This window comes from Marmota marmota, unplaced genomic scaffold, assembly GCF_001458135.2.
Source record: "Marmota marmota marmota unplaced genomic scaffold, marMar, whole genome shotgun sequence".
Classification (NCBI taxonomy): domain Eukaryota; kingdom Metazoa; phylum Chordata; class Mammalia; order Rodentia; family Sciuridae; genus Marmota; species Marmota marmota.
The window spans coordinates 30,525,565-30,549,690 of record NW_026000108.1 but is presented as its reverse complement, the minus strand read 5'-3'; the positions used below and the strand labels follow the sequence as shown (position 1 = coordinate 30,549,690).

The window sequence follows — 24,126 nt, the reverse complement described above, 5'->3', positions numbered from 1 at the left end:
CCCTTCTCCAGGGCAGGCCCCGCCAGCCCCGGGAGCCACCTGGACGGCGTCGCACCTCCCGCGTCGGGGCGGGGTCAAGAGGAAGCGCGCGCTCTTGACGTCATTGCCGGGCGCCGGTGCCTCCGCTTCTGCCACTTCGCGGGAGAAGTTGTTGGCGCCAATGGATCCCGAGTCCAGATAACGGATTCCCCAGCCCGCCGGCCTTCCAGCCTGCTCCTTAGTCCTGGGGCTGCGATGGTGAGCCCCGGGGGGAGGCCGTGCAGCTCGGGGGCCTGGGGAGCCTTTGCAGGCCGGGGGCGGATGGAGTGCTCCTGGGTGCGGCGTGTGGGAGGACGGCGGTGGGTGCTCGGCGGGGGAGCCCAGGCACCCGCGGGGCCGCACACCCTGCTCTGGCTGCAGACTTCCCTGGGAATGCGGGCTGCGGCGCTCTCCGTCGCCCGATGCGCGGGGATTTGGGTGCTACGCGGCACTTTCACTCTTTTTTCAACTCTGGCGGAAGGGAAGAAGGAAGAGTGGTGATGATTTGGGGACGGAGCGTTAAAGTTAATTTCCTGTTTACTGTTGCTCCCAAACTCCGTTTAAGTGCTTCCTGGAGCGCTGATTTCAAGATGTGGGTCAGGAGGAAGAATGCAACAAACTTTCCTTTCTTAAGAGTAAATTGCTTGAGGCCTTCAAGTTTCATGATGAGCAGCTCCCCGCAACTCTCTTCTCAGTCTTTTTGAGTCTCAATGGCTATAAGGGGAAGATGGTTCATTTTGTTTGAATGTTCATAGGAGTTAAACGGATAGCACTGTTTACCAGGAAAAAAAAAAAAAAAAAAAAAAAAACAACGCAAAGAGTAGAAACAAATGTAATGTGTTTGACAGCTGTCATCCCTTATCACCTGATGTTAAAACAATGATCTTAAACCCCCCCAAACTTAAGTGCATAATTCTGTATAAAGCATTTCAAACGAATTGAGAGTACAATAGCAGCCGGCAAGAGACATTCATCATGGTATGGCAGTGGATACAATTATGTGCTTGAAATGTTTCTAAAGGGCAAATTAAGCTGTTCTATTAAGACAGAAGATACTTACCAATCATATGTAATTTTCAAAGTCATTCTTAACCTTGTCAGAATGCCAGCATTCTGAGGAAAAAAGTTTCATGCCAAATTGGGAAACTTTGCAGCCCTTTGTGTTTTTTCTCAAAAAAGGATATAATATTGATGATAATAGCCACCCTGAACCACAACCATCGTCTTCAGGTCAATATGTGAGCTGTTTTGCTTTTAAATACTTTCTTTTTTTTTTTTTTTAAATATTTTTTTAGACATTGATGAACCATTATTTTATTCATTTATTTATATGTGGTGCTGAGAATTGAACCCAGTGCTTCACAAATGCTAGGCAAGTACTCTACCACTGAGCCACAATCCCAGCCCTTAAATACTTTCTTTTCATATTGACCCATAGCAATTCAGTTTTACAGATGGTAAAGAGACTTTTTAAACAATTTGTCATACAACTATGGTTGAACTAGAATTAGAACCTAGGTGTTTCTGGCTACTGCATTTTACTACCTCCCTAAAATGATTATCATTACACTTTGGATTTGGGGAATCATGGTAGGGTGGAAAATTGATGAGATTTGAAGTCTTGAAGGTGAAAATGAGATGTTGTTTTAGTTTAGTAGTTTATAGTTATATGGTCTTGAGCCAGTTAAGTGGCTTAACTTTAGTCTCTATTTCTTTATCTGTTTAAAAAAAAAAAAGGTGTGGGGGGGATAATAGCTATCCCTCCAATTTTTTTTTTAGGATTAAACAAGATAATATATCTATCTATCTATCTATCTATCTATCTATCTTCCATTTTGGAGCATGGTATGTAGTAGGTAATATACAACTGCTTAATTTCCAATAACTTGTTTCTTTCAGAAGGGACTCTGAAAAAAATACATAAGATTTTAAGGGAAATTGTAGATGCTTCTGATGTCAATTACAATGAACCAACAGCTTGTATGGTTAATTTTTGATCATTTAGGTACTTTTAAATTTGGTTCTTTCTTTCTTTCTTTAGAACTTCTGTTCTTGATGCAGTTGAAAAACAAACCTTTTTGTAGAAAAGAAATGATCAAGTTGGTCAATTTTACTGTTTGCTAATGGGAAAAGGTTCTAGAAAGTAGTAAGAATTTTGTATTTTGGCTTTTGACTTAGCTCTCCAGCCTCTAGTACAAAAAAGTCTAGCAAAACCCTAGGCTAAAATTCTATTCCACAATTTTTTTTTTTTTAATGCATCTATGTACAAGTTATATTATAGGACAGTAGTTCTTAAATTCTATTTGAGTCAGTTCCCTTTGGTAAATGTGAATGGCATGCAACTTTTCTGCCCAGAGAAATACACATAGGCCTGTAACATATCATCTTAGCTTATTCACAGACAAAAGGTAATCTGGGAGCTCCATTTCCCCCCAGATATTTTCCAATCAGAAGTTACTAATAAAGGAATAAAACACTGTGTCCACATAATGGAATACTGTTCAGCCACTAGAAAAATAAGAAAATTATATACCCTGATATAAAATAATCTCCAAGATATGAATTCCTCTGGAAAGAAACACAAGGAATTAACTGATAAGATTAATTTTTGTCAGAGATGGGAAGTATGTGTCTGAAAGATATGTGTTTTGAACCATGTGAATATGAAAGGAATAGAAATGAAGTCTAAAAGGAATAAGAAATGAGTCATGTAAACAATTTGAATTGCTATGAGAGTTAATAGTTTGCTCAAAATGTGAATAAAACCCAAGAGATGCTACTTTTAAGAAATCAGCATATAGGTTGACATGGCAACACACACCTGTAATCCCAGTGACTCAGGAGGCTGAGGCAGGAGGGTTGTAAATTCGAGGCTAGACTCAGGCAGGCAGTTTAATGAGACTTTCAAAATAAAAGTTTAAAAAAAGGGCTGGAGATGTAGCACAGTGGTAGAGTGACCCTGGATTCAATTCTCCAGTACTGGGTGGGCGGAGTGGGGAATCAGCATATGTCATTAATTGGTTGGCATAATTAAAAATATACATAAGGTTGAATTAAACACATCAAACTTAAGGGGCAGCATTTTTGAAGGACTGTCAGGTCACTTTAAATACATTGTAATCTCAGCTGCTTTGTCATTGTTTGCTGTGTGAAATTCTTGCTTCCCTGGACAGTGTTGTGATCCCATTGTAATGTAATTTTGTCATATATCCTAGTACTTGGTCTATGAGGCCCCTACCTGTCTCTCTGATTTTACGTCTCAGTTTTGGGTGGTATGAAGTATAGAGGTCAAAGTTTATTCTTGGGCATGTGGATATTTAGTTGTTCTGGCACCATCTTTTGAAAGGGCTATTCATTTCCCATTGAATTATCTTGGCACAGTTGGCAAAAATCAGTTGACTCTAAATGTGATTTAGATTTGTTGGATTCTTAAATTCTATTTCTTTGGTCTCTGTCTATTCTAATGTTGCAGTGCACTATCTTTCTTAATGTGGCTTTGTGATAATTTTTGAAATCTTTTGGAAGTAAGAGTCCTCCAACTTTTTTTTTTTTCCTCCAAGATTGTTTTGGGTATTCCAGTCTCTTAAATTTCCATATGCATTTTAGAATAAGCAGAGTAGCTAGGATTTCGATAAGAAATGTGTTGAAACTGTAGATCAATTTGGGGAATATTGCCATCTTAAATATATTGTCTTCTGATCTATGAACATGTAATGTCTTCCTATTTGTTTAGATCTTTGATTTTTTTCAAATAACATTTTGAATTTTACACTTTTTTTTTTTTTTTTTTGGCAGTGGGGTGGTGGGTACTGGGGATTGAACCCAGGGGTGCTTTACTACTGAGCTATATCCCCAGCCTTTTTGATTTTCTTATTTCGAGACAGGGTCTTGATAAGTTGCTTAGGGCCTTGCCTAATTACTGAACCTGGCCTCAAACTTGCAGTCTTTTTGCCTCAGCCTCCCAGGTTGCTGGAATATAGGTGTTTGCCACTATGCCTGGCTTACACTTCTTTTTGTTAAATATATTCCTATAATTTATTATTTTTGATGATATTTTAAATGAATTTTTTTTTTCCTTTTTAGAGATTTGGCCTCATATTGAGGGCCTCATAGGTACTAGGCAAGTGCTGTACCACCAAGCTATACTCCCAGCCTTTGGAGTTGTTCATTTCAGTTTTGGATTGTTCATTTGCAAGAGTATAGAAATATGGTTGAGGGCTGGTGATATGGCTCAAGTGGTAGCGCGCTCGCCTGGCATCTGTGAGGCACTGGGTTCCATCCTCAGCACCACATAAAAATAAAATAAAGATATTGTGTCCACCTAAAGCTAAAAAAAAAAAAAAATAAATATTTAAAAAAATAAATATGGTTGGGGCTGGGGATGTGGCTCAAGCCGTAGTGTGCTTGCCTGGCATGCGTGCAGCCCGGGTTCGATCCTCAGCACCACATACAAACAAAGATGTTGTGTCTGCCGAAAACTAAAAAATAAATAAATAAATAAATATGGTTGAATTTTGTATATTGATCTTGTATTCTTGTTGAACTCATTTATTCTGATAGTTTTATAAAGGATTTCTTATGATTTTCTATGTGAGTGTGTTGGTTAGCTTTCCATCACTGTGACAAAATACCTGAGATAAACAACTTCCAAGGAGGAAACATTTATTTTGGTTCATGGTTTTAGAGGCTTCAGTCCACAGTTGGCTGGCTCCATTGCTTTTGGGCCCATGGCAGGGCAGAACATCATGGTGCCTGGGGTACATGGTGGAACAAAGCTGCTTACCTCCTGACCACAGGAAACAAGGAAAGGGGAGAAATTGGAGTCCCAGTATCCTTTAAGGGCATATCCCCAAAGACTTACCATTCTCCCATTAGGCCCCCCTCCTAGAATTTCCACTACCTCCCAGTAGTGCCACAGACTGGCAACCAAGCCTTTAACTCAGGAAATTCTGGGGGACATTCTGGATATAAACTTGAGAAACTTAAGATGAAAAACAGTCCTCTTTGCAGAAAATAAATGGTGAAGGGCTGGGGCTGTAGCCCAGTGGCAGAGCACTTGCCTAGCATGTATGAGACACTGGGTTTGATCCTCAGCACCACATAAAAATAAACAAATAAAATAAAGCATGCTGTCCATCTACAACTACAAAAAAGAAAAAAAAAAAGAAAAGAAATGATCAAGTTGGTCAGTTTTACTGTTTGTTAATGGGAAAAGGTTCTAAAAAGTAGTAGGAATTTTGCATCCTCCGGTATTTAGTTAAGCCCTCCAATGTCCATTACAAAAATATCTAGTGGGGCTGGGGTTGTAGCTCAGTGGTAGAGCACTTGCTTAGCATGTGTGAGGCCTTGGGTTTGATTCTCAGCACCACATATAAATAAAAATAAAAGTCCATTGCCAACTAAAAACAAATTAAAAAATATGTCTAGCAAAAACCTAGACTAAAATTCCATTCCATAATTTTCTTTTGAAACAGCTGTGCACAAGTTATATTATAGGATGGTAGTTTGTAACTTCTCTTTGGCTCACAGTTCCCTTTGATAAATGTGAATTGTATGCAAATTTTTGCCCAGAGAAATGTACATAGGTCCATAACTCATTGATTTAGCTGATCTACAGACAAATATTATTTTTTGTGTGTGGTACTGGGGATCAAACCCAGCACCTCAAGTGTGCTATGCAAGTGCTCTTCCACTGAGCCATGCCCCGAACCCCAATGTGTAAGACTTATTTTTTTAGTCTGTGAAAAGAGAGTCTTGTCCAATCTAGGTATCTTTTATTTTGTTTTCTTGCCTATTTGTGTTTGTGTGTGTTTTGCTGTACTAGGGATTAAACCCAGGTCTCACACATGCTTGGCAAGGGCTGTACCATTGAGCCATACCTCCAGCCCTTAATTTATTTTGAGATAGTGTCTCATTAAATTGACCAGGCTAATCTAACCTTGTGATCCTTTTGCCTCAGCCTCCCATGTAGCTGGGATTATAGGTGAGCAACACCATACCTGGCATTTGCCAAATTCTTTTCTTTACTAGAACTGCCACAATGTTAAATACAAATGGTCTTAGGGGGATCTTAGGGGGAAAGCCTTCTTCGAGCTTACTTTTTGCTTCCAAAGATCTTAATAAAATTTAAAATACTTTAAAATTGTTAAACTATCTCAAATTTTATTTGCTATGCTGTCACCAGCTACTTCAGTGTATATTTTATTCAGAAATATAGTTTTGCATTTTAGTGATTAGTTCAAGATAAGAGATTTTTATATTTAGAGATTTGGTGATGTATGTTCATAATCAATTTCTGCTGTTTCTGCTTGTGAATCTGGTTGGCTATTTAAAAATATTAAACAGAAATATTTATATTTCATCAATACTGTCAAAATAGAGAAGTGAGACCAACATACAGTATTTTGGAAATCACTCTGCAGAGCACTGTGATACTTATTTTGCATAAAATACTATACTCTTGAAGATAAATGACCACAGTGACATAATTTGTTTCTGTTCACATTTTTCATAAGCAAGTATTACTTGCATGTTGGTTGAGCCCATTAGCAGTAATTAGAGTTCCTTTGGTTATACCTCAAAGTAAATATATATCAGCTTTTGTACTCTGATATTCTAAAGCTTAAAGGTTATTGTGGTACTCATTTCTGTGGGTTTAGGAGGGTTTGTTGCAAAAACATTTTTTTAATCTCTCTTTTTTTTTAGTTGTCAATAGACCTCTATTTTTTTATTTATATGTGGTGCTGAGAATCGAACCCAGGTCCTCACACATGCTAGGCAAGTGGTCTACCACTGAGCCACAACCCCAGCCCTCTATTAATAGTTTTGAAATCAACCAACCAAGGAGGAAACATCTTGATATGGGTTGAAGACATACTAAATGCCTTATTTATTTGTGTGTGTGTGTGTGTGTGTGTGTGTGTGTGTTTGAGTTTGACAAAGTCAGATATTTTGTTTTAGCCTATGTATATTCAGATTGTATTTGGGCTGCCTGATATGCAATACTTCTCTCTAATAGTGTTGTAGATTGTTAGTTATACCTTAAATGAGAAAAATGCAAGTAGCCTTTTCTTATATTTAAGTGCATCTTAAATTTCAAACCTTTTTTTGGGAGAGGGGCGTTACTGGAGATTAAACTCAGGGGCACTCGACAACTGAGACACATCCCCAGCCCTATTTTATATTTTATTTAGAGACAGGATCTCACTGAGTTGCTTAGTGCCTGGCTATTGCTGAGGTTGGCTTTGGACTCAGGATCCTCCTGCCTCAACCTCTTGAGCTGCTGAGATTACGGATGTACCACAGCGCCCGGCCTTTTATTAGAGAATGTCTTGGTGTTCTCAATTTTCTCACCTTTTTTTTTTCTTTTTTTTTAAGTTGTAGATGGACACAATACATAAGGGTTTGTTAAATAAGTAAATAAATGAATTTCTGAATCAGGGCAGTGGCAATAGGAATGGAAGGGAGAATACAGCAGTATTTGGGAGCAAGATTAGGTGAGAGGAGTAGGTGGAGAGTCAGAATGAGGAGGAAAGACAATGTGCTTGTACCTTCTTGGGTGAACAGAAGTACAGTGTGTGGAGATGGGAGATCAAAGGACAGAAGCAAATGCCAGAAGAAGATGGTCATTATGAGTTGGAGGCCCCTTTGCGCATTTGGACAGAAGTGTATGGAGCTCAAAGGAGGTTTGGAGTGGAGGGCAAGATTGGAAGGTGTGTATTTTAAGTTGTATGGAGGTTAAGTGGGTACCTGTTAGCTCACACAATATGAGTGTGGGTTCAAAGTTGTTAACTTGGATTTCGTGATAGGATTTGGGAAAGTCCCCAGAACTGCATTCCATATTTAAAAAAACAGAACAAAACAAAACAAACCTCACAAATGTATGATATGTCAAGGCCATTGTACTGTGTAACTAATTAAAACAAATAAAAAAACCCCTCAGAGCTGGGTATGGAGCCCAGGGAATCCCACATACAAGGCAAGTGATGGACCTCTAAGCTATACCCCTAACCCTCCATACAGAGTTTTCTGTGCATGTTTGTTTTTGTGTATTTTTGGGGAATGTATTCATACCTTTCACCAGATTTATGAAAGTGCAAACACTGCTGGTATTGTTAGTGAAAAAACCATTCATTTTTTTTTCCTTGACATGTGCTTTGGCATATTTTAACAAGTGGGTACCTCTGTCAGTGGCTTACAAGCTCTGCAAGGGGATGGACCACAAGGATAGGGAACTATTGTATAGAGTGGTACATGATGCATTTTCTGAAATGTTTGATGAGTGAATAAGTACAGATAAACTTTGTATCTCCAATAAAAAAAAAAAACTAGAAGGTAAAACTTGTTGGTATGAAGACATTTTCTCTAGCCCTTTCTACATGACTTTATATGTAAGCTATCAAAACATTTCATTACAACGAATAAGGTAACCTAGAGAACTACATTGTTGTGCTATATTATGTTGTAGGTCTCTTTTGGGTTTGATCTGAATTGTGCTCATTCAAGTAGTTAATATTTGTTTTTTTGGATCAGAACTCAATTCTAAAAAGTTGACTTATACAATGTTAGCCCTGGTGGAAATGTTAAACTTATGAAATAAACCGTTAGATCAGGCACAGCCGTCTCAAATGCTTCAGTTATCCTAGTTATGCAAGTTTGAAAGGGGACCTTAGTTTTTAAACCTGAATTATATAATTATTTCAAATTCTGTTGAATTTTGCCAGTGTTGGTTTATATTTTTGGGTCAGATACCTGAAAACTTTTGCTCTATATTATTTAATTGAGAGAGTAATCTTAAGTTTCTATGATATTGAATGTGACTTCAGTCTTTCCTGTCCTCTTGCACACACCTAAAAATGGAAGTGAATCTTTTCATTGTCATGGAAGGAGCCTACCAGATGGTCAGTAGATTCTAGGCTGTGTTGGGAGAATGGTTTCTAGTCCCCATTTCTCTTCCTGTACTGTGCTTTATGGCATCTGTTTTTTATTTCCTATGCTCAGCTTTGTTTTCTAAAGCCAGAAAGATGAGAGCAGAAAGTAGAATTAAGTTCCATGAGAACAAATTTTTGCTTGTTATGTTTATACCAAGCCCTAAGAATAGTTAGTTCTTGGACTCAATAAGTTTTTTTTTTTTTTTGGTACTGGGGATTGAAACAAGGGGTGCTTAACCACTGAGCTACTTCCCAGCCTTTTTTTTTTTTTTTTCTTGGTATTTTGAGACAGGGTCTAAGTTACTTAGGGCCTTGCTAAGTTGCTGAGGCTGCCCTTGAACTTAGAAGCCTCCTGCCTCAGCCTCCCATGTCCACTGGGATTCAGTAGTATTTCTTCTTGAATGAATAGATGAGTAGTGAATAAAGGAAACTGACTCCAGGACCTTGCAAGTCTTCCTGTTTAGAACCTGTTAATGTTCAAAGGTTTCTCAAATAACGCTTCTGTTTCTCATGGTGTCTTCCTCAGGGAAGTTCTTGAGGCAGGTGCCACACTTTGATGTATCAGTAACATCAATTTTGTATGTAGTGATATTTCTGATTTTTTAAAAAAGTAACTTGTTTGGCTAAAACAAATTTTGAAGAAGAGGAAGTACCCTATTAAAATGAAAGTGTTTTTTTTTTCCTTAGCCACAGTATTGTTTTAAGACAGGAGAGTAACATAAAGATCAAATATAGAAAGTTAACTTTAATAATTCAGCTCACAAATAATGCACACTTTTAACTTCTTAAAATTCATACCGAAATATGAACTCCAATTAAAGATTTTTTTTGATACAAATTTATTTTTAAATTTAGGAATTGATGCACCCTTTTACTTTGTTTTAAATACAACGTTTAAAAAGTATTTGTAATTTCTAGTAGGAAAACATGACCTGAGTGAGTACCCCCTGGCAAACCACTATTGAAAGCTTCAGCTGCCTTTGGTGCAGAGCTGTGGGATTAGCTTCACAGCACTCAGCTGTCCTGAGGTGAGACATCAGAGGTTCACTGTTCTGTTACTGTGGCATCCATTAGGTGATCTAGATTGCTTTTCCTTCAGGAAGGGCTGTCAGGAGGGCATTATGCTTTACCTCCAAATTTGGCTCACAGTTTACTGCTGAATGGGTTGCTCAGGTATTTTGACATGTTTGCCAGATTCTGGGCCACATTCTGGAAGTCCTCCATAATACCAGGCTTCTGCATAGCTGCAAGAACCTTTGTGTCACTAAGAATTTCACTGAACCCAGGCATTCCTCCCATTCCAGGCATTCCTGCAGGAAAATTACCGGGCATTCCTCCAGGAAAGCAACCTGGAAAAGAGCCATTCTGAGCTTTTGATTGTCAGCTGGCTTCTTTGTGCACTTCTCAAGCCTTCTTAACCCTTTCTAGGCTTTCACTGATCTCTCATCTTCCTGCTTTTACTTGTACTTTCTCTGTGTGCTGCAAGTTTCCAGGCCCTCCCTTGAACTTCTTTCAGCATTCGCTCTAGCATTCTAATCCAGACACAGGCAAGGCAAGATCATAGGCTGCTACTTCCCAGTGTCCCAGAAGACTGTGTACTTTCCCTTGCCTCTTGGAAGACTGAGCTGAATCAGAATGTATTGGAATGGCTCTGTCACAGTTCCAGATGGCAGCATTTGGCTGTTCTAATTTGAAAATGCTGGCTCTCTTAGTATACAGAATGGCCACCAGGAGATTTGGCATGATGGCATCAGTGAACAGGTCAATGGCTATGCTTAGTCCACCATCATTTAGGGCTGCAGTGGCAGCCCCTTTCTCCTCTCTTGCCTGGCCTCTCATCACCTCCGTTATTGCTACATTTCCATCTCCCATTTCTTGAGGTTGTTTGTGTCTGGTTCAGTTGCACCTTCACTGTAAATTTTTAGATTACTTCCCTCAATAATTTGCCTGCCTCTTTTTCTTTGCCTTCTTTCTACTTTTTCTTCCTCCATATTTTCTTCTGATTTAGATTTATGAGTAGCAGGTGACCCTGTAACCGCCACACCCTCCCCATTTCCTCAGGAAGTGTACTTTGTATTTCCTCTGCATGCAGAATGCTTCTGTCCTGCCCACGCATTTTTCAGGAAGACCTGAAACTCACTCACTCGGTGAGGATTGAACCCAGTGCTCTGTACTGTATTTAGGTCTTTATGTACTAATGTACCCGTTTGTCATCAGTACTGGACGTGCATGGTTGGAGGTGGGAGGCAGAGGGCCTCCGCTGCCGCTGCCCAGGCTGCAGCCCCATATTTCAAAACAAATCTAAGCCACACGCAGTTAATCCCAGTGATTCTGGTGACTGAGGCAGGAGGATCACATTCAAGGTTAGCCTCTCCAATTTAGAGAGACACTGTCTCAAAAAAAAAAAAAAGGTTGAGGGGGATGTAGCTTGGTGGTAGAGTGCTTGCCTAGCATGTGTGAGACTCTGGGTTCAGTCCTCAGTACTGCAAAAACAAAAAGAAATCTACCACAATTTCATTTTACATAATCCAGAGCCTTTTTTTCTGATCCCAGGTTTGAAGGTGAGTGGTTTTAGGAATAACCATTTATGTAGTCATTGAAAATTAATCAAACATCTATTTAATCTGGTGTACTGACCCTGTACTTGAGATATGGTAGTAAGATAGACAAGCTTGCTGTATGGAACTAACAAATGTCTTTAAACTTAACTTTCTATGAGCATCAGTTGTTAAGGCTCAGTTCAGGTGTTGCTTCTTCAGTCCTGTATTAAGTGCTCCCTGTGCTTTCATAGCATTGTGGTTAGCTTTTTATTTTTATGTGGTGCTGAGGATTGAACCCAGTGCTCTGTACTGTATTAAGCCTTTATGTACTAATGTACCCATTTGTCTTCCAGGAAGCTTCACGAAGGCATTTTTTCTCATAAAGGAGCACTCAACTTTGCATCCTAAGTCCCTGGCACAGAGCCTACCTGTAAGCTTAAAAGGATCAAGTGTATCAAAAATAGTAGGAGGAGGCTGGGGTTGTGGCTCAGTGGTAGAGTGCACTGGGTTCAATCCTCACCGAGTGTGTGAGGCACTGGGTTTGATTCTCAGCACCACATAAAATAAATTACAAAAAAAAAGGTCCATTGACAGCTAAAAAATATTTTAAAAAAACATGGTAGGAGGGGAAAGTGCACGTAGCTAATTGGTGCCTACATCTGCATTTGCATAGTCCCTTGAGTTATAGGAACACTCTGAGGAGGCAGCCATGGTCAAGTTGAAAACTAGGATAGAGATTTGGAGTGAGAGGACCAGTTTCCATTCCGGAGGTTTTTGGTGTGCCACTGCTAATCCTCATAGGGGTCCGTGAGGCAGGTGGCATCATGAGGAGACGAAAAAGGACAGAGAAATGAAGTAACTCATGCCACGAGTCTCATAGTAAGTGGAAAACTTGTTTGTCGGACTTAATTATTCATTCCATTCATTTATAAAGTGGGAATGTATTTTAATTTTATTTGCACTATTCACCACACAGAATTATCAAAAGACATAAATCTGTGTCCAGTTGCTGTAAGTCAAATATGAAAACTAAGCATTTTACTTAGTTTTTCTGTTAAAATTTGTTATTTAACTTTTATGTGATCTTTGCCTGAATCTTTTGCCTGGCTTGAATTGACCTGTTTGTTCAAAGAAAGAATAGTTAATAACTGCTCTTTTTTGGTTTCTGCTCCCCAGAAATGGTCAAAGAAAAACTATATTCTGGGACAAGTGGTATGTGCACATTTAAAGTTTTACTTCCCTAGTAGCTGGGGCTACAGGCATGCTACATCCTGGCTACATTTAAGATTTTGATAAGTGGGGCTGGGGTTGTAGCCCAGTGGTAGAGTACTTGCCTAGCACATGTGAGGCACTGGGTTCAATCCTAAACACAACATAAAAATAAATAAAACAAAAATATTGTGTCTGTCTTAACTAAAAATATTAGAAAAAAAAAAAGATTTTGATAAGTATTGCTGAATTATCTTCCAGGAAGGTTATGCCAGTTTTTACTTCTCTCAGCGTTGTGAGCATATGTTTCCGCATATCCTTGATGAATTTCAGCATTATCAGTCTTTTAAAGCTTAGAGGAAACCAATCAAATTTTAATTTATCTGTTTATTATTTGTGAAGTTGAGCGTCTTCTGTGTGTTGGTTGTTTGCATTTCATTTTTAACTTGTCTATTACTAGCTTTTATTGTTACATTGGCTTATCTTCTGTTGATTTGTAGGAACTCATTTATGTATTACATATATTTACAAATGTTGTAGACAGTTTTTGGTTGCCTCTATTTTAACTTTTTGGCATCTTTTTTGATTTTTATCTAGTCAGACCTTATGATGTTTATAGCTTTGGTTTTCTGCTTAGAAGGCTTTCCCCTTGCCAAGATTATAAAAGTAAATTTTAAAATTTGTTCCCTTTTCTTCCTTTTTACTCAAATATTCTGGCAGGCAAAGGAAGTGTTGAGAGCCATTCTTTGATAATATGATTAGGTACTAGGATTTATCTGCATTGCATGAAATCTTTGAAGATGTAGAGTATTAGAAAGGAAATGTTAATTGGAAGGGTAAGGTAAAGTCACACTATATAAATTAATTAGCCTAATTGCTGACCTTTGCTTCTTGCATGTTTGTGTTCTACAGCTGCTCACACTGGAAAGAGTCCTAAGAAGTTGTTTATGACAATTCTTTTCTAAAAGTTTAGGTTTTTAGTACATATTGAGTGAGATCAGGATGCATTTATTTCTTTTATGCTTCAGAGTATAGGGATGTGGGGGGAGGGAGTGGGTAGAATTAGGGAAAAGGTAAGGAAAGAATGGAAAGAATTAGGAAGGAAAGGGTGTGACAGTGTTAAGAATGGCAGTAGAGATAAAATCAGAGTGTTCAGAGTTACTGATAGTTTTATTCTCTGAATTATATTTTGTTTTCTTTGGAGTTTTAAGCATTTGTGGTCCAAAACCGGGTTGTACATGGATGTTAAAAAGACCTACTATTCAAAACTTAGTACATTGATGGTTCAAGTTTTGGTATTTCCATGATGCAACTCTTTGTGTGTTTAAATAATCATCACTATTTTAGTGAAGAATCACTGTGTAATTTCAAAAAGTGAAACTGATGTGAAACCCATTTCCTTCAGAAGCTATAAAGTAGCCAGCCTTAATCTTGATTCTTTGCAAGTTATAAGGAAGGCTGTCTTTTTTAAAAATATTTTTTAGTTGTTGATAGATCTTTACTTTTATTTATTTTTACGTGGTGCTGAGAATTGAACCCAGTGCCTCACACGTACCAGGCAAGTGAGCTGCCACTGAGCCGCAGCCCCAAGGCTCTTTTTCTATTCTTTGCTTTAGTACCTCACAAGATGTTTCAGTGTTAGAGATGAGGTATCCATTCTATAAGCAGTGTTTTTTTTTTTTTTTAAGATTCAGACTTAATTAATGGATTTATAACTTTTCTATATTAGGAGATTTACAAAAGAGGGTTTAAAATCAGGGAAGTCTTTAATCTTTCTCTCATCTCTTATGTTAACATGCCTCTGTGCCTCATTTGTCTGCTTTGTTTATTGGCTTAGACCAAAGCTGTTTGTGTCTTGAAAAAAACACTTTGAGGTTTTTGATATCATATGAGTATGACAGTTATTGCTTAGATCCAGCAAATAATTGCCATCTTTTCTTATAAAAGTACTTTTGTAGTCATTTCTCTCAAAGAATAAAGAGAGAAGTTGGAGGGATAAAAAAGTTAAAAATTATGAACATGAAGGATAGGAAAATGGTACAGCTGTTTTTTTTTTTTTCTTCATTTTTTTGTAGTTGTAGATTGACAGAATGCCTTTATTTTATTTGTTTATTTTTATGTGGTGTTAAGGATTGAACCCAGTGCCTCACACATGCTGGGCAAGCGCTCTACCACTGAACCTCAGCCCCAGCCCCTACAGCTGGTTCTTGAACTCAGTTCTTTGGAATTTAAGATTTCGAATTCTTATTATTTTGTGATCCTTACACCCTTGCCTGTAAACATATTTATAAATGGAGATGTTTCGGTGTTGTGAAGGGATAGTAGTTCAGCAATGAAGCTTTTTGCTGAGTCACATTGTGTTAGATTCATAATTAATTCTCAAAAAGCACAGCTTGATTAGTTCCACTTTGTGTATGAGAAAACAGACAAGTTAAAGCAACTTATTCAAGGTCACACAGATAGAAAACTCTAGATCATAGAGTCCAACCAAGTTTTTTTTTATTCTCATGTCTATTTCCTCTATACAATTGTTTCTTCAAGACCAGATTCTAGAAAGTTAGGGAAAATGCATGCAAAGTAAGAGAAAAGTTAGTAATTTTAATTATAAATTGTAAAGTTGCATTGGATTGGTGTGAATTCTAAAGATGAATATGGAGTAGAGTAAGAAGAACATATTGTAATGAGCACCCCAAGTTTTTCTTCGGAAATTTGGGAAAATCATATAAAGGAGAAAGTAACTTCAAGCTTTCCTAGCAACTAAGAGAGATTAGGGTTGAAAGAGTTATACTTCTCTTAAACTGAAGAATACATTCCATGGATAAAGATCATATTCTTCAACTTTTTGTTTTCTCCCCAGCTATGCTGGGTTATGTTGTACATACATGATCAATAAATACCTGAGACTTTGCCATGCTAGGCAAGTACTCTACCACTGAGCCATATCCCAGCCTGGCAATTTTTTTTTTTTTTAACTTTATTTTATTTATTTATTTTTATGTGGTGCTTAGGATTGAACCCAGGGCCTCACATGTGCTAGGCGAGCGCTCTACCACTGAGCCACAACCTCAGCCCCTCCTCCTCCCCGCAAATTGTTTTTAATGCAGGTAATCTTATCAGGTAGCTTTTCTACATTAAAATGATGTCACTGCATGCATGGAACTATCTTGGTATGGAGAAATTACTTAGGGTAAACCAGTGTGTGAGTAAAGCTGTGCCATTTATTGTTGAACTTAGAATATTATATGATTACTATTTATTTATGAGTCTTTATTTTCTCTTTTAGGATATTCGGAAATTCTTTGGAGTTATACCAAGTGGAAAAAAACTTGTAAGTGAAACAGTAAAGAAGAATGAGAAAACAAAGTCTGTTGAAGAAACTTTAAAGGGAAAGAAAGGAATAAAGGAAATCAAGGTCAGTTTTCCAAATGTAATTTTTTATTGTATGAAATGTTAAATAAACTGAGTTCCTAAACTTGATATACTGGGAGCCATGAGTAAATTAGATTTAATAGACAGATCATTTGGTCTGTGTAACATTTCATCTATGGTCATCTGAAATTGTGCCCTCATATGCAAAGTACATTCATTCCATCTCAGTAGCCACAAACAGTCTAAATTCATTCCAGCATTGTCTTAAAGTCCAAAGTCTCATCTAAATGTCATCTAAATCAGATATAGGTGAGATCTGAAGTATGATTCATCCTCTCTAACTGTGAATCTTTGAAACCAGATATCATGGTGAAACAGGCATAAGCTAGACCTTCCCATTCCAAAAGGGAGTCATCAGAAGGAAGAAAGGGATAGTGGGTGGTGTCAAGCAAGTCTAAAATCTAGCAGGGCACATTAGATTTTTAAGGCTCAAGAATAATTTTTTTTGGTTTATGCCCTATCTTCCAGACCTACTAGGTGGTAGTTCTGTCTCCATAGCCCTAGGCAGCAGTCTTGCCTGTGTGGCTCTCCAGGACCTCTCACCTTCAAGGCTACAGGTGGAGGATGTCTGGTCTGTTGAAACCAAGCAGCTTCAGGTTTCACACTGTTGAAACTGAAGAGGCAATTCTGATGACCTCTGAATTGCCTTTGCTGTTATTCTTCCTTTTTTCCCTGAAGAATATAACTGTTATTCTGTCCTATAGAATCTAAGAAGTCCCACATCCTTCCTTTGTTCTGTCTCCATCCCCTTCAGTTCAAACTGGTAGTGTTTGTGCTTATGGAATCCCATAATCTCTTTGGTGCTAATTCAGATGTTTTGGGCATTCTCTTCAGAACATGCTTTCTCATTTTTTGCAGTATAAACAGGCTGAGAATTTTTCAAGTTTTAAGTTCTGGTTCCTTTTTGCTTAACAATCCCTTTTCAATTCATCTCTCTCTCCTCCATTTTACTGTAAGCAATCAGCAGGACTCAAGCTACACCATCAACGTTTTGCTCTGAAATCTTCTCAGCTAAATATCTAATTTTCTTCTTTAGAAGTTCTGTCTTTCAAAATACAAGAACACAACTCAGCCAAGTTCTTTACTCTAGTTTTCAATAATTTCTTACTCTTTCCTTCCTTTTTTTGTGTTGGGTATCAGATCTAAGGCCCTTGTGCATGCTAGGGAAACACTCTACCACTGAGCTAGATCCCAAGCCCTACATTCTTATTTTTATGAACATTCTGTTCATGATAATATACATATTCTCTGAGATGAAAGAAGTTTTTACTATAGCACTCATTTAACTCCTCTTTTTTTATGAGCCTTTACTGGAATTGACTTTAATGTCCATATTTCTATTAACAGTTGTGGCAATCTAGGTTTCTTCTAGCTTGTATCTCAAAACCCTAGTAGCTCTTACCCATTACTCAGTTCTAAAGATGCTTCCATATTTTATGTATCTTATATTTATTTTATACTTTTATTTATTATATATATTTTATATATATATTTATTTGTATTTATAGCAGTATTCCATTTCTCAGTACTAAAATTTGTATTGGGGTCTCCAGAGAAACAGAACCAATAGGAGATATATATATATATATATATATATATATATCTCCTATGTATATATATATATCCTATGTATATATATGTGTTTGTGTGTGTGTACATATACGTATAAAGAAATTTATTACAAAGAATGGGTTCATGTGATTACAGAGGCTAAAATGTTGCAGTTGGCAAGTTGGAGACTTGGAGAGCTAATGGTGTAGTTCTAGTCTCAAGTTTGAAGGCCTGAGAAACAGGAGAGCTAATAGTGTGGTTCTGGTCTGAAGCCTGACAAACTTAAGACCCAGGAAGGGTGACGTTCCAGTTATAGTCCAAAGGCAGGAAAAAACTGATGTCCTAGCTGCGAGCAGTCTGGCATAAAGAATTCTTATTCAGCCTTTTGTTATTTTTAGGCCTCCACCTACTTGGTTGAAGTTCATCTACATGAGGGGCAGTGTTATGGTTTAGGTATGAAGTGTCCCCCAAAAGTTCATGGTGTGAGACAATGTAAGAATTTTCAGATATGAAATGATTAAGTATAAGAGGTCTGATCTAATCTGTGGTTAATCCACTGATGGATTAACTAGGCAGTAACTGCAGGCAGGCAGAGTGTGGCTGGAAGAAGTAGGTCACTGGGTGTGTAACTCTCCCTGGTGAGCAGAGCTAACTCTTGTTTCCTGGTTGCCATGTCCTGAGCTGCTTTCTTCTACCATGACCTTGTGCCATGATGTTCTGCATCACTTGTGACCAGAGCTATGGAATCAGCCAACCATAGATTGAATCTCTGAAACTGGGAGCCAAAATATCTTTTCCTCCTTCAAATTGTTCTTGTCAGGTATTTTGGTCACAGTGATGAAAAGCCGACTGAACAGAGGGTATCTGCTTAACTTGGCCTATTATTGATTTATTCTATTTATTAAGCTCATCCAAAAGCACCGTCACAGAAACACTTTGTTTCTGGCATACCTTGTGGTCCACTCAAGTTTGTATATAATCAGTCATTATAGGTCATATTTGTTTCTTTCTTTGTATGTCTAGTTATTTTGGATTTGTCATGGAGATTGTGAATGATATGGTGTAGGAACTTTGGATTCTGTTATATTATTCCAAAGAATGTTGATTCTTTTGGTTTATTAGGCAGTTGACTTGACTGAATTTAAGCTCTAAATTCTTGCCTCCACTGTGACAGGCAGCTGCAGAAATCTTTATTCAATTCGTTTAACTTTAGCTAAGTGATTGGAGGTGTTCCAGAAAGGATAGGAGAAAACCAGAAATTGGGGCAAAGTTTATAATAGGCAGAATTTGGAATTCCTTTTCTGTAGTTCTTTCCTTTGGGAGAAAAACATCTTTGACTTTTGAATTATTGTAGTTGCTATTAACTCTGTTCTCTGATTTAATGATATAGATTGAATTATAATGGTTCATTTGTTCCATTTTCTAGCAAACTAGTTGATTTTATGTTTTTGAAGTTTCATTATGAACAGAAATAGCATATATTTTTACCTTTTAATTGTTTACAGGTTTTTTTTTTTTTTTTTTGCTGCCTGCTTTCTTGATGCTTTTTTGGAAAATTTTAATGTTAGAAATGTGATGTTTAATTACAAAATATGAATAATGCTTTTTGCCTTGGTTTTATTTTTCCAACAGGCATTGGATAGTAGTGGGTTTCTAGTTTAGATTTTATTTCTAGTTTAGATTTTATTTTAGTTTAGGTTTCATATTTTTAGGAAGTACTGCCTTGTATAATGTTAAGATAATTTTCTGTTACTATAATAAAATAGCTAGGATAGTCAACTTACAGAGAGAAAAGGTTTATTTTGCTCACAGTTTTGGAGGTTCTAGTCCATGTTTGATTTATCCCATTGCTTAATATGGTGGTGAGGTAGTACATCATGGTGTGAGCATGTAACAGAGGAAAGTTATTTACTTCATGACCAAGGGGCAAAAGAGAAAGAGAAAGGGTTCAGTGTTTCACAATCCCCTTTTGGGGACAGCTCCACCCCACCCCACCCCATCTGCCTCATAACTTAAAAAGTTTCACTGCCTCCCAATAGTGCTATACTACCCTGGCAACCAAGCCTTTAGCACATGGGTCTTTGGGGGGCACTCAAGATTCAAACTGTAGCACCTTGTCTTTTAATATCTGACATTCTTTTATTCTTTGTTATGCATTTTTGTTATTGAAAGAGGGGCCCAATAATAATATAGCTTTTTCTGTAATTCTTTACATCCTGATATAGTTATTGTGTGGCTTATTCTTTAGTCTAGTAAGAGCATTATTAACATTTTGGGCTAGAAACGCTGTTGTGGAAGACTGTTCTGTGAATGGTAGGATGTTTAGTAGCATCTCTGGTTTACTTATTAGATGTCCCATAACCCTCCTCCCCCTCAGTTGTGATAAATAATAATGTCTCCCAACATTGACATATGTCTCCTTGGGAACAAAATTGCTCTTGAGAACCATTAAGCCCAAGACTAATCAGGGGGGAAAAATAAAGGGATGTTATATGATAGGCTTCTTTGTGTTCTAATTATATTATGATGTTTTTAGGTAAATAGCTCTTGTAAAGAGGATGCCTCCAAACAGAAGCAACCAAACAAGAAAAAGAGGATTATCTATGATTCAGGTAATAGTTCTTCTAAGGACCTTTAAAGTTTAAAAATTATTTTGTATTTCTTAGAACAGTGTTTTACAAACTGATGTTCTGAGGCACTTAGTTCTCTATGATGTTTATAAGTACTGTGAGAATAGGGCTGTATGTGCAAGTAAATTTTTTTTTTGGGGTACCTGGTATTGAACCCAGGGGTACTTTACCATTGAGCTACATCCCCAGTTCTTTTTATTTTTTATTTTGAGACAGGGTCTCGTTAAGTTGCTGGGCTGACAATGAATTTGCAATCCTGCTTCAGCCTTCTGAGTTGCTGGGATTACAGGTGTGTGCCACTGTGTCTGGCTATTAAATCAATTTTTAGGGGCTGGGGATATAGCTCAGTTGGTAGAGTGTTTGCCTCATATGCACAAGGCTCTGGGTTCAATCCTTAGCACTATTCCCCCCCCAAAAAAATTTTTTTTAATTAAGTAATTTTTTTTTTTTTTTGAGATGGAGGTCTTGCTATGTTGCCCAGCTGGTTTTGAACCTCCTGCCTCACTCCCAAGTGCTGGGATTATAGGCAGGCAACACTGTGCCCCTCTAAAACAATTTTATTCGATTGCAGAATTTATCAGAACATGAATGTTATATCTAATATGCATCTATTCATACATGTGTGTATATATGTGTGTATATGTGTATATGTATGGTTGTGTTCTGTGGTGCTAGAATCAATTCCAGGATGTCATATATCCCCAGCCCTGAACCTAAATATATTAATGTATTATGGTTGTTTAGATGGGGATAGAATATGTAGCATGTCTCATATTTACTTTGATTATGGTGCATTCATTCATTCATTCATTCATTCATTCGCAGTACTGAGGATCAAACTCAGGACTTCATACATACTATCCAAGCACTATATCAGCTCTACTAGCTATATTCCCAGCCCATATTTTAAAAAATAATTATTTTTTCTTTGGGCTGGAGGTTCTTGAAAGTTGAATTTAAAAAAGAGTGTCTTAAAATATTTTTATTTTTATTTATTTATTTATTAATATTTATTTTTTAGTTTTAGGCGAACACAATATCTTTATTTTGTTTCTATGTGGTGCTGAGAATTGAACCCAGTGCCCTCACGCATGCTAGGTGAGCACGCTACCACTTGAGCCACATCCCCAGCCCTTAGAATATTGTTTTAAAACAGAGGTCTAAAGTTTATTTTTTGTGTTTGATTAAAAGATGTAATCATTTTTGCTTGCATTTAAAAAGGCCTTGAACTTGTGCTACTAAGTCTCCTAGTAGCTTTATTTATCTTTTGAAATGGGATCTCACTGTGTTGCTCACTTTGCTCTCAAACTCCTGGGCTCAAATAATCAACCTGTCTCAGTCTCTTTGAGTAGCTGGGATTCCAGGTATGTGTCACTCCACCCAGACTTTTTATCATGATTTTGACAGTGATAGAAATTGTATTGCCTCAGTTCTAAAAGTATTTAGTATTTATTATATGCCTTTTACTGCTCTGTTTTTTTGGTTTATGTGTATGTATGTGCGAACACGCTCTGGGGATTGAACCCAGGGCCTTGATGCTTGCAAGGCAAGCACTCTACCAACTGAGCTATATCCCCATCCCATATTGCTCTGTGTTGTAAGGAATTTATAGAAGTGTGTGTCTATTCTCTAGGAGTTTCCTTTGTTTGGAAAACTATTGCAATATAATTGTTTGATATAATTTAAGACAGTATGAGTCAGGACTTATAAATGCATGGTGCAGAGGAAGAGGAAGGACAGCTAGTTTATGAAACATTATGCTAAGTGCTCACACTTTGTCCTGATTTATAATATTTAAGTGTTCTGGGCAATTAGGCTGTGGTGGGCAGAATAATGGTCCCCAAAGATACCTAGAGCCTAATTCCTAGAACCTGTGAATATGTTAGGTTAAGTGACAGAAGGAAATAAAAGTTACAGAGGCTAATTGGATGACATTCAAATAGGAAGATAATCCTGGATTGAGGTGGGCTTTGTGTGCACAAGAAGTAGGAAGGCAGAAGAAGAAATTTAGAGAGAGATTATGGAGGAAGTTCAGAGAATCAGAGATGGCAGAATGAGAAGGACTCTACTTGATATTGCTGGATCTGATGATGGAAGAAGTGGTTATGAGCCAAGAAATGTTGGCAGCCACTAGCAGCTGGAAAAGTCAGGGAAAGTGATTCCTTCCTGAGTGATCCAGCAAGGAACAGCCCTGTTGACACCTTGATTTTTTTTTTTTTGACCAGTGAGATCCATTTCAGACTTGTAACCTCCAGAACCATGAAGATGATAAATTTATGTTGTTTTAAGTTATAAATTTTGTGGTGATTTGTAAGAGGAAACTAATATACAGGCTTATTGCTGGCTAAAACTAACGGGTGACAACTTACAAGAGAGATGTGCTCTGAAAAGGGCCTTGAGGAATTGATTCACAATAACTACTTAAGAATGTTATAATACTTCTTTTCAAAGTTCTATTTTCTGTTCACCTACAGATTCAGAATCAGAGGAGACAGTGCAGGTAAAAAATGCCAAAAAGCAATCAGAAAAATTGCCATTGTCTTCTAAACCTAGTAAAATTTTGCGGAAGGATCCTGTTACATACATTTCAGAAACAGGTAAGGGTACTAAATACGTTCAATTATTTGGAGCCATGCAGTGTTAGGCTCTTGAACTTTTCATTTATGTTAAATTGTATCTCCTTCATTTTGAATTGAATTTCCAGTGCCTTTTTTGTTTTGTTGAATCATATTTATCAGGGGAATGGTCATCTTTGGCATTTTCTGTGGGCTAAAGGGCCAATTAAAGGGGAATTTTAAAAAAATGCTTTATATTGAATCATATTTTGAAGATTTATCTTGAATTATATATTGAATTATTAATGGGTTATTTTAGAACTACTTTTTTATGTAAGTTTTTTTTTTTTTGATCTTGCATGCTAAAGTCATAATAATATGGTGATTACACAGATATGTGGGCTTTAACCCAGGAGCAATTCATCACTGAGCTACATTACCCCATCCCTTTTTATTTTGAGGCAGAGTCTCACTAAGTTGCTTAGGGTCTAGCTAAATTGCTGAGGCTGGCCTTGAACTTGCAATCCTCTTGAGTCTTCTGAGCAGCTGGGATTGTTGGCATGCACCACTATATCCTGTTCTTTTTTTTTTTTTTTGTACCACTGAGCTACATCCCCAGAGTTTTTTTATTATTTTATTATTTTTTTAGTTGTAGTTGGACACAATTAATTATATTTGGTGCTGAGGATCGAACCCAGGGCCTTGCACATACTAGGCAAATGCTCTACCACTGAGCTGCAACCCCAGCCCCACATTTTTTATTTTATTTATTTATTTATATATTTTTTTAATATTTATTTTTTAGATGTAGATGGACACAACACAATGCCTTTATTTTTATGTGGTGCTGAGGATTGAACCCAGGTCCCGCCTGTGCTAGGGGAGCGCTTGACCACTGAGCCACAGTCCCAGCCCCAACGTTTTTTATTTTTTAATTTGAGACTAGGTCTCACTGTTTCCAAGGCTGATTTTGAACTTAAAATCCTCTTGCTTCAGCCTACTGAGTAACTGAGGTTTCAGGAATGTACCACTGTGTCTAGCCTTATTTATAATTTAGCACAGATGTGATTTGAATTCTCTTTCTCTGGTGACACTAAAGATTTTATCATTATTAAAAAAACAATGGGAGCTGAGGTTGTGGCTCAGCAGTAGAGCGCTTACCTAGTGCATGCAAGGCTCTGTGTTCAATCCTTAGCACCACATAAAAATAAATAAATAAAAAAACAAAGGTATTGTGTCCAACTACAACCATATATATATATAC

The 24,126-nt window shown here is 37.4% G+C and overlaps 1 protein-coding gene across 3 annotated transcripts in view; it reads left to right on the top strand.

Moving 5' to 3' along the window:
* Positions 1-24,126, top strand: part of Rfc1 (replication factor C subunit 1) — a 111,063-nt gene continuing 86,937 nt past the window's right edge. For 2 of the 3 annotated variants that reach the window (XR_007341062.1, XR_007341061.1), the window contains exons 1-4: positions 81-237; positions 15,981-16,109; positions 20,214-20,289; positions 22,782-22,904. Coding sequence is in view for 1 of the 3 variants with exons in the window: in XM_015482039.2 (XP_015337525.1) it covers positions 235-237; positions 15,981-16,109; positions 20,214-20,289; positions 22,782-22,904 (331 nt within the window). In the remaining 2 variants the exon portion in view is untranslated. Of the gene's footprint in view, positions 238-15,980; positions 16,110-20,213; positions 20,290-22,781; positions 22,905-24,126 lie in introns of all 3 variants that reach the window. The other variant, XM_015482039.2, reaches the window with a different exon arrangement.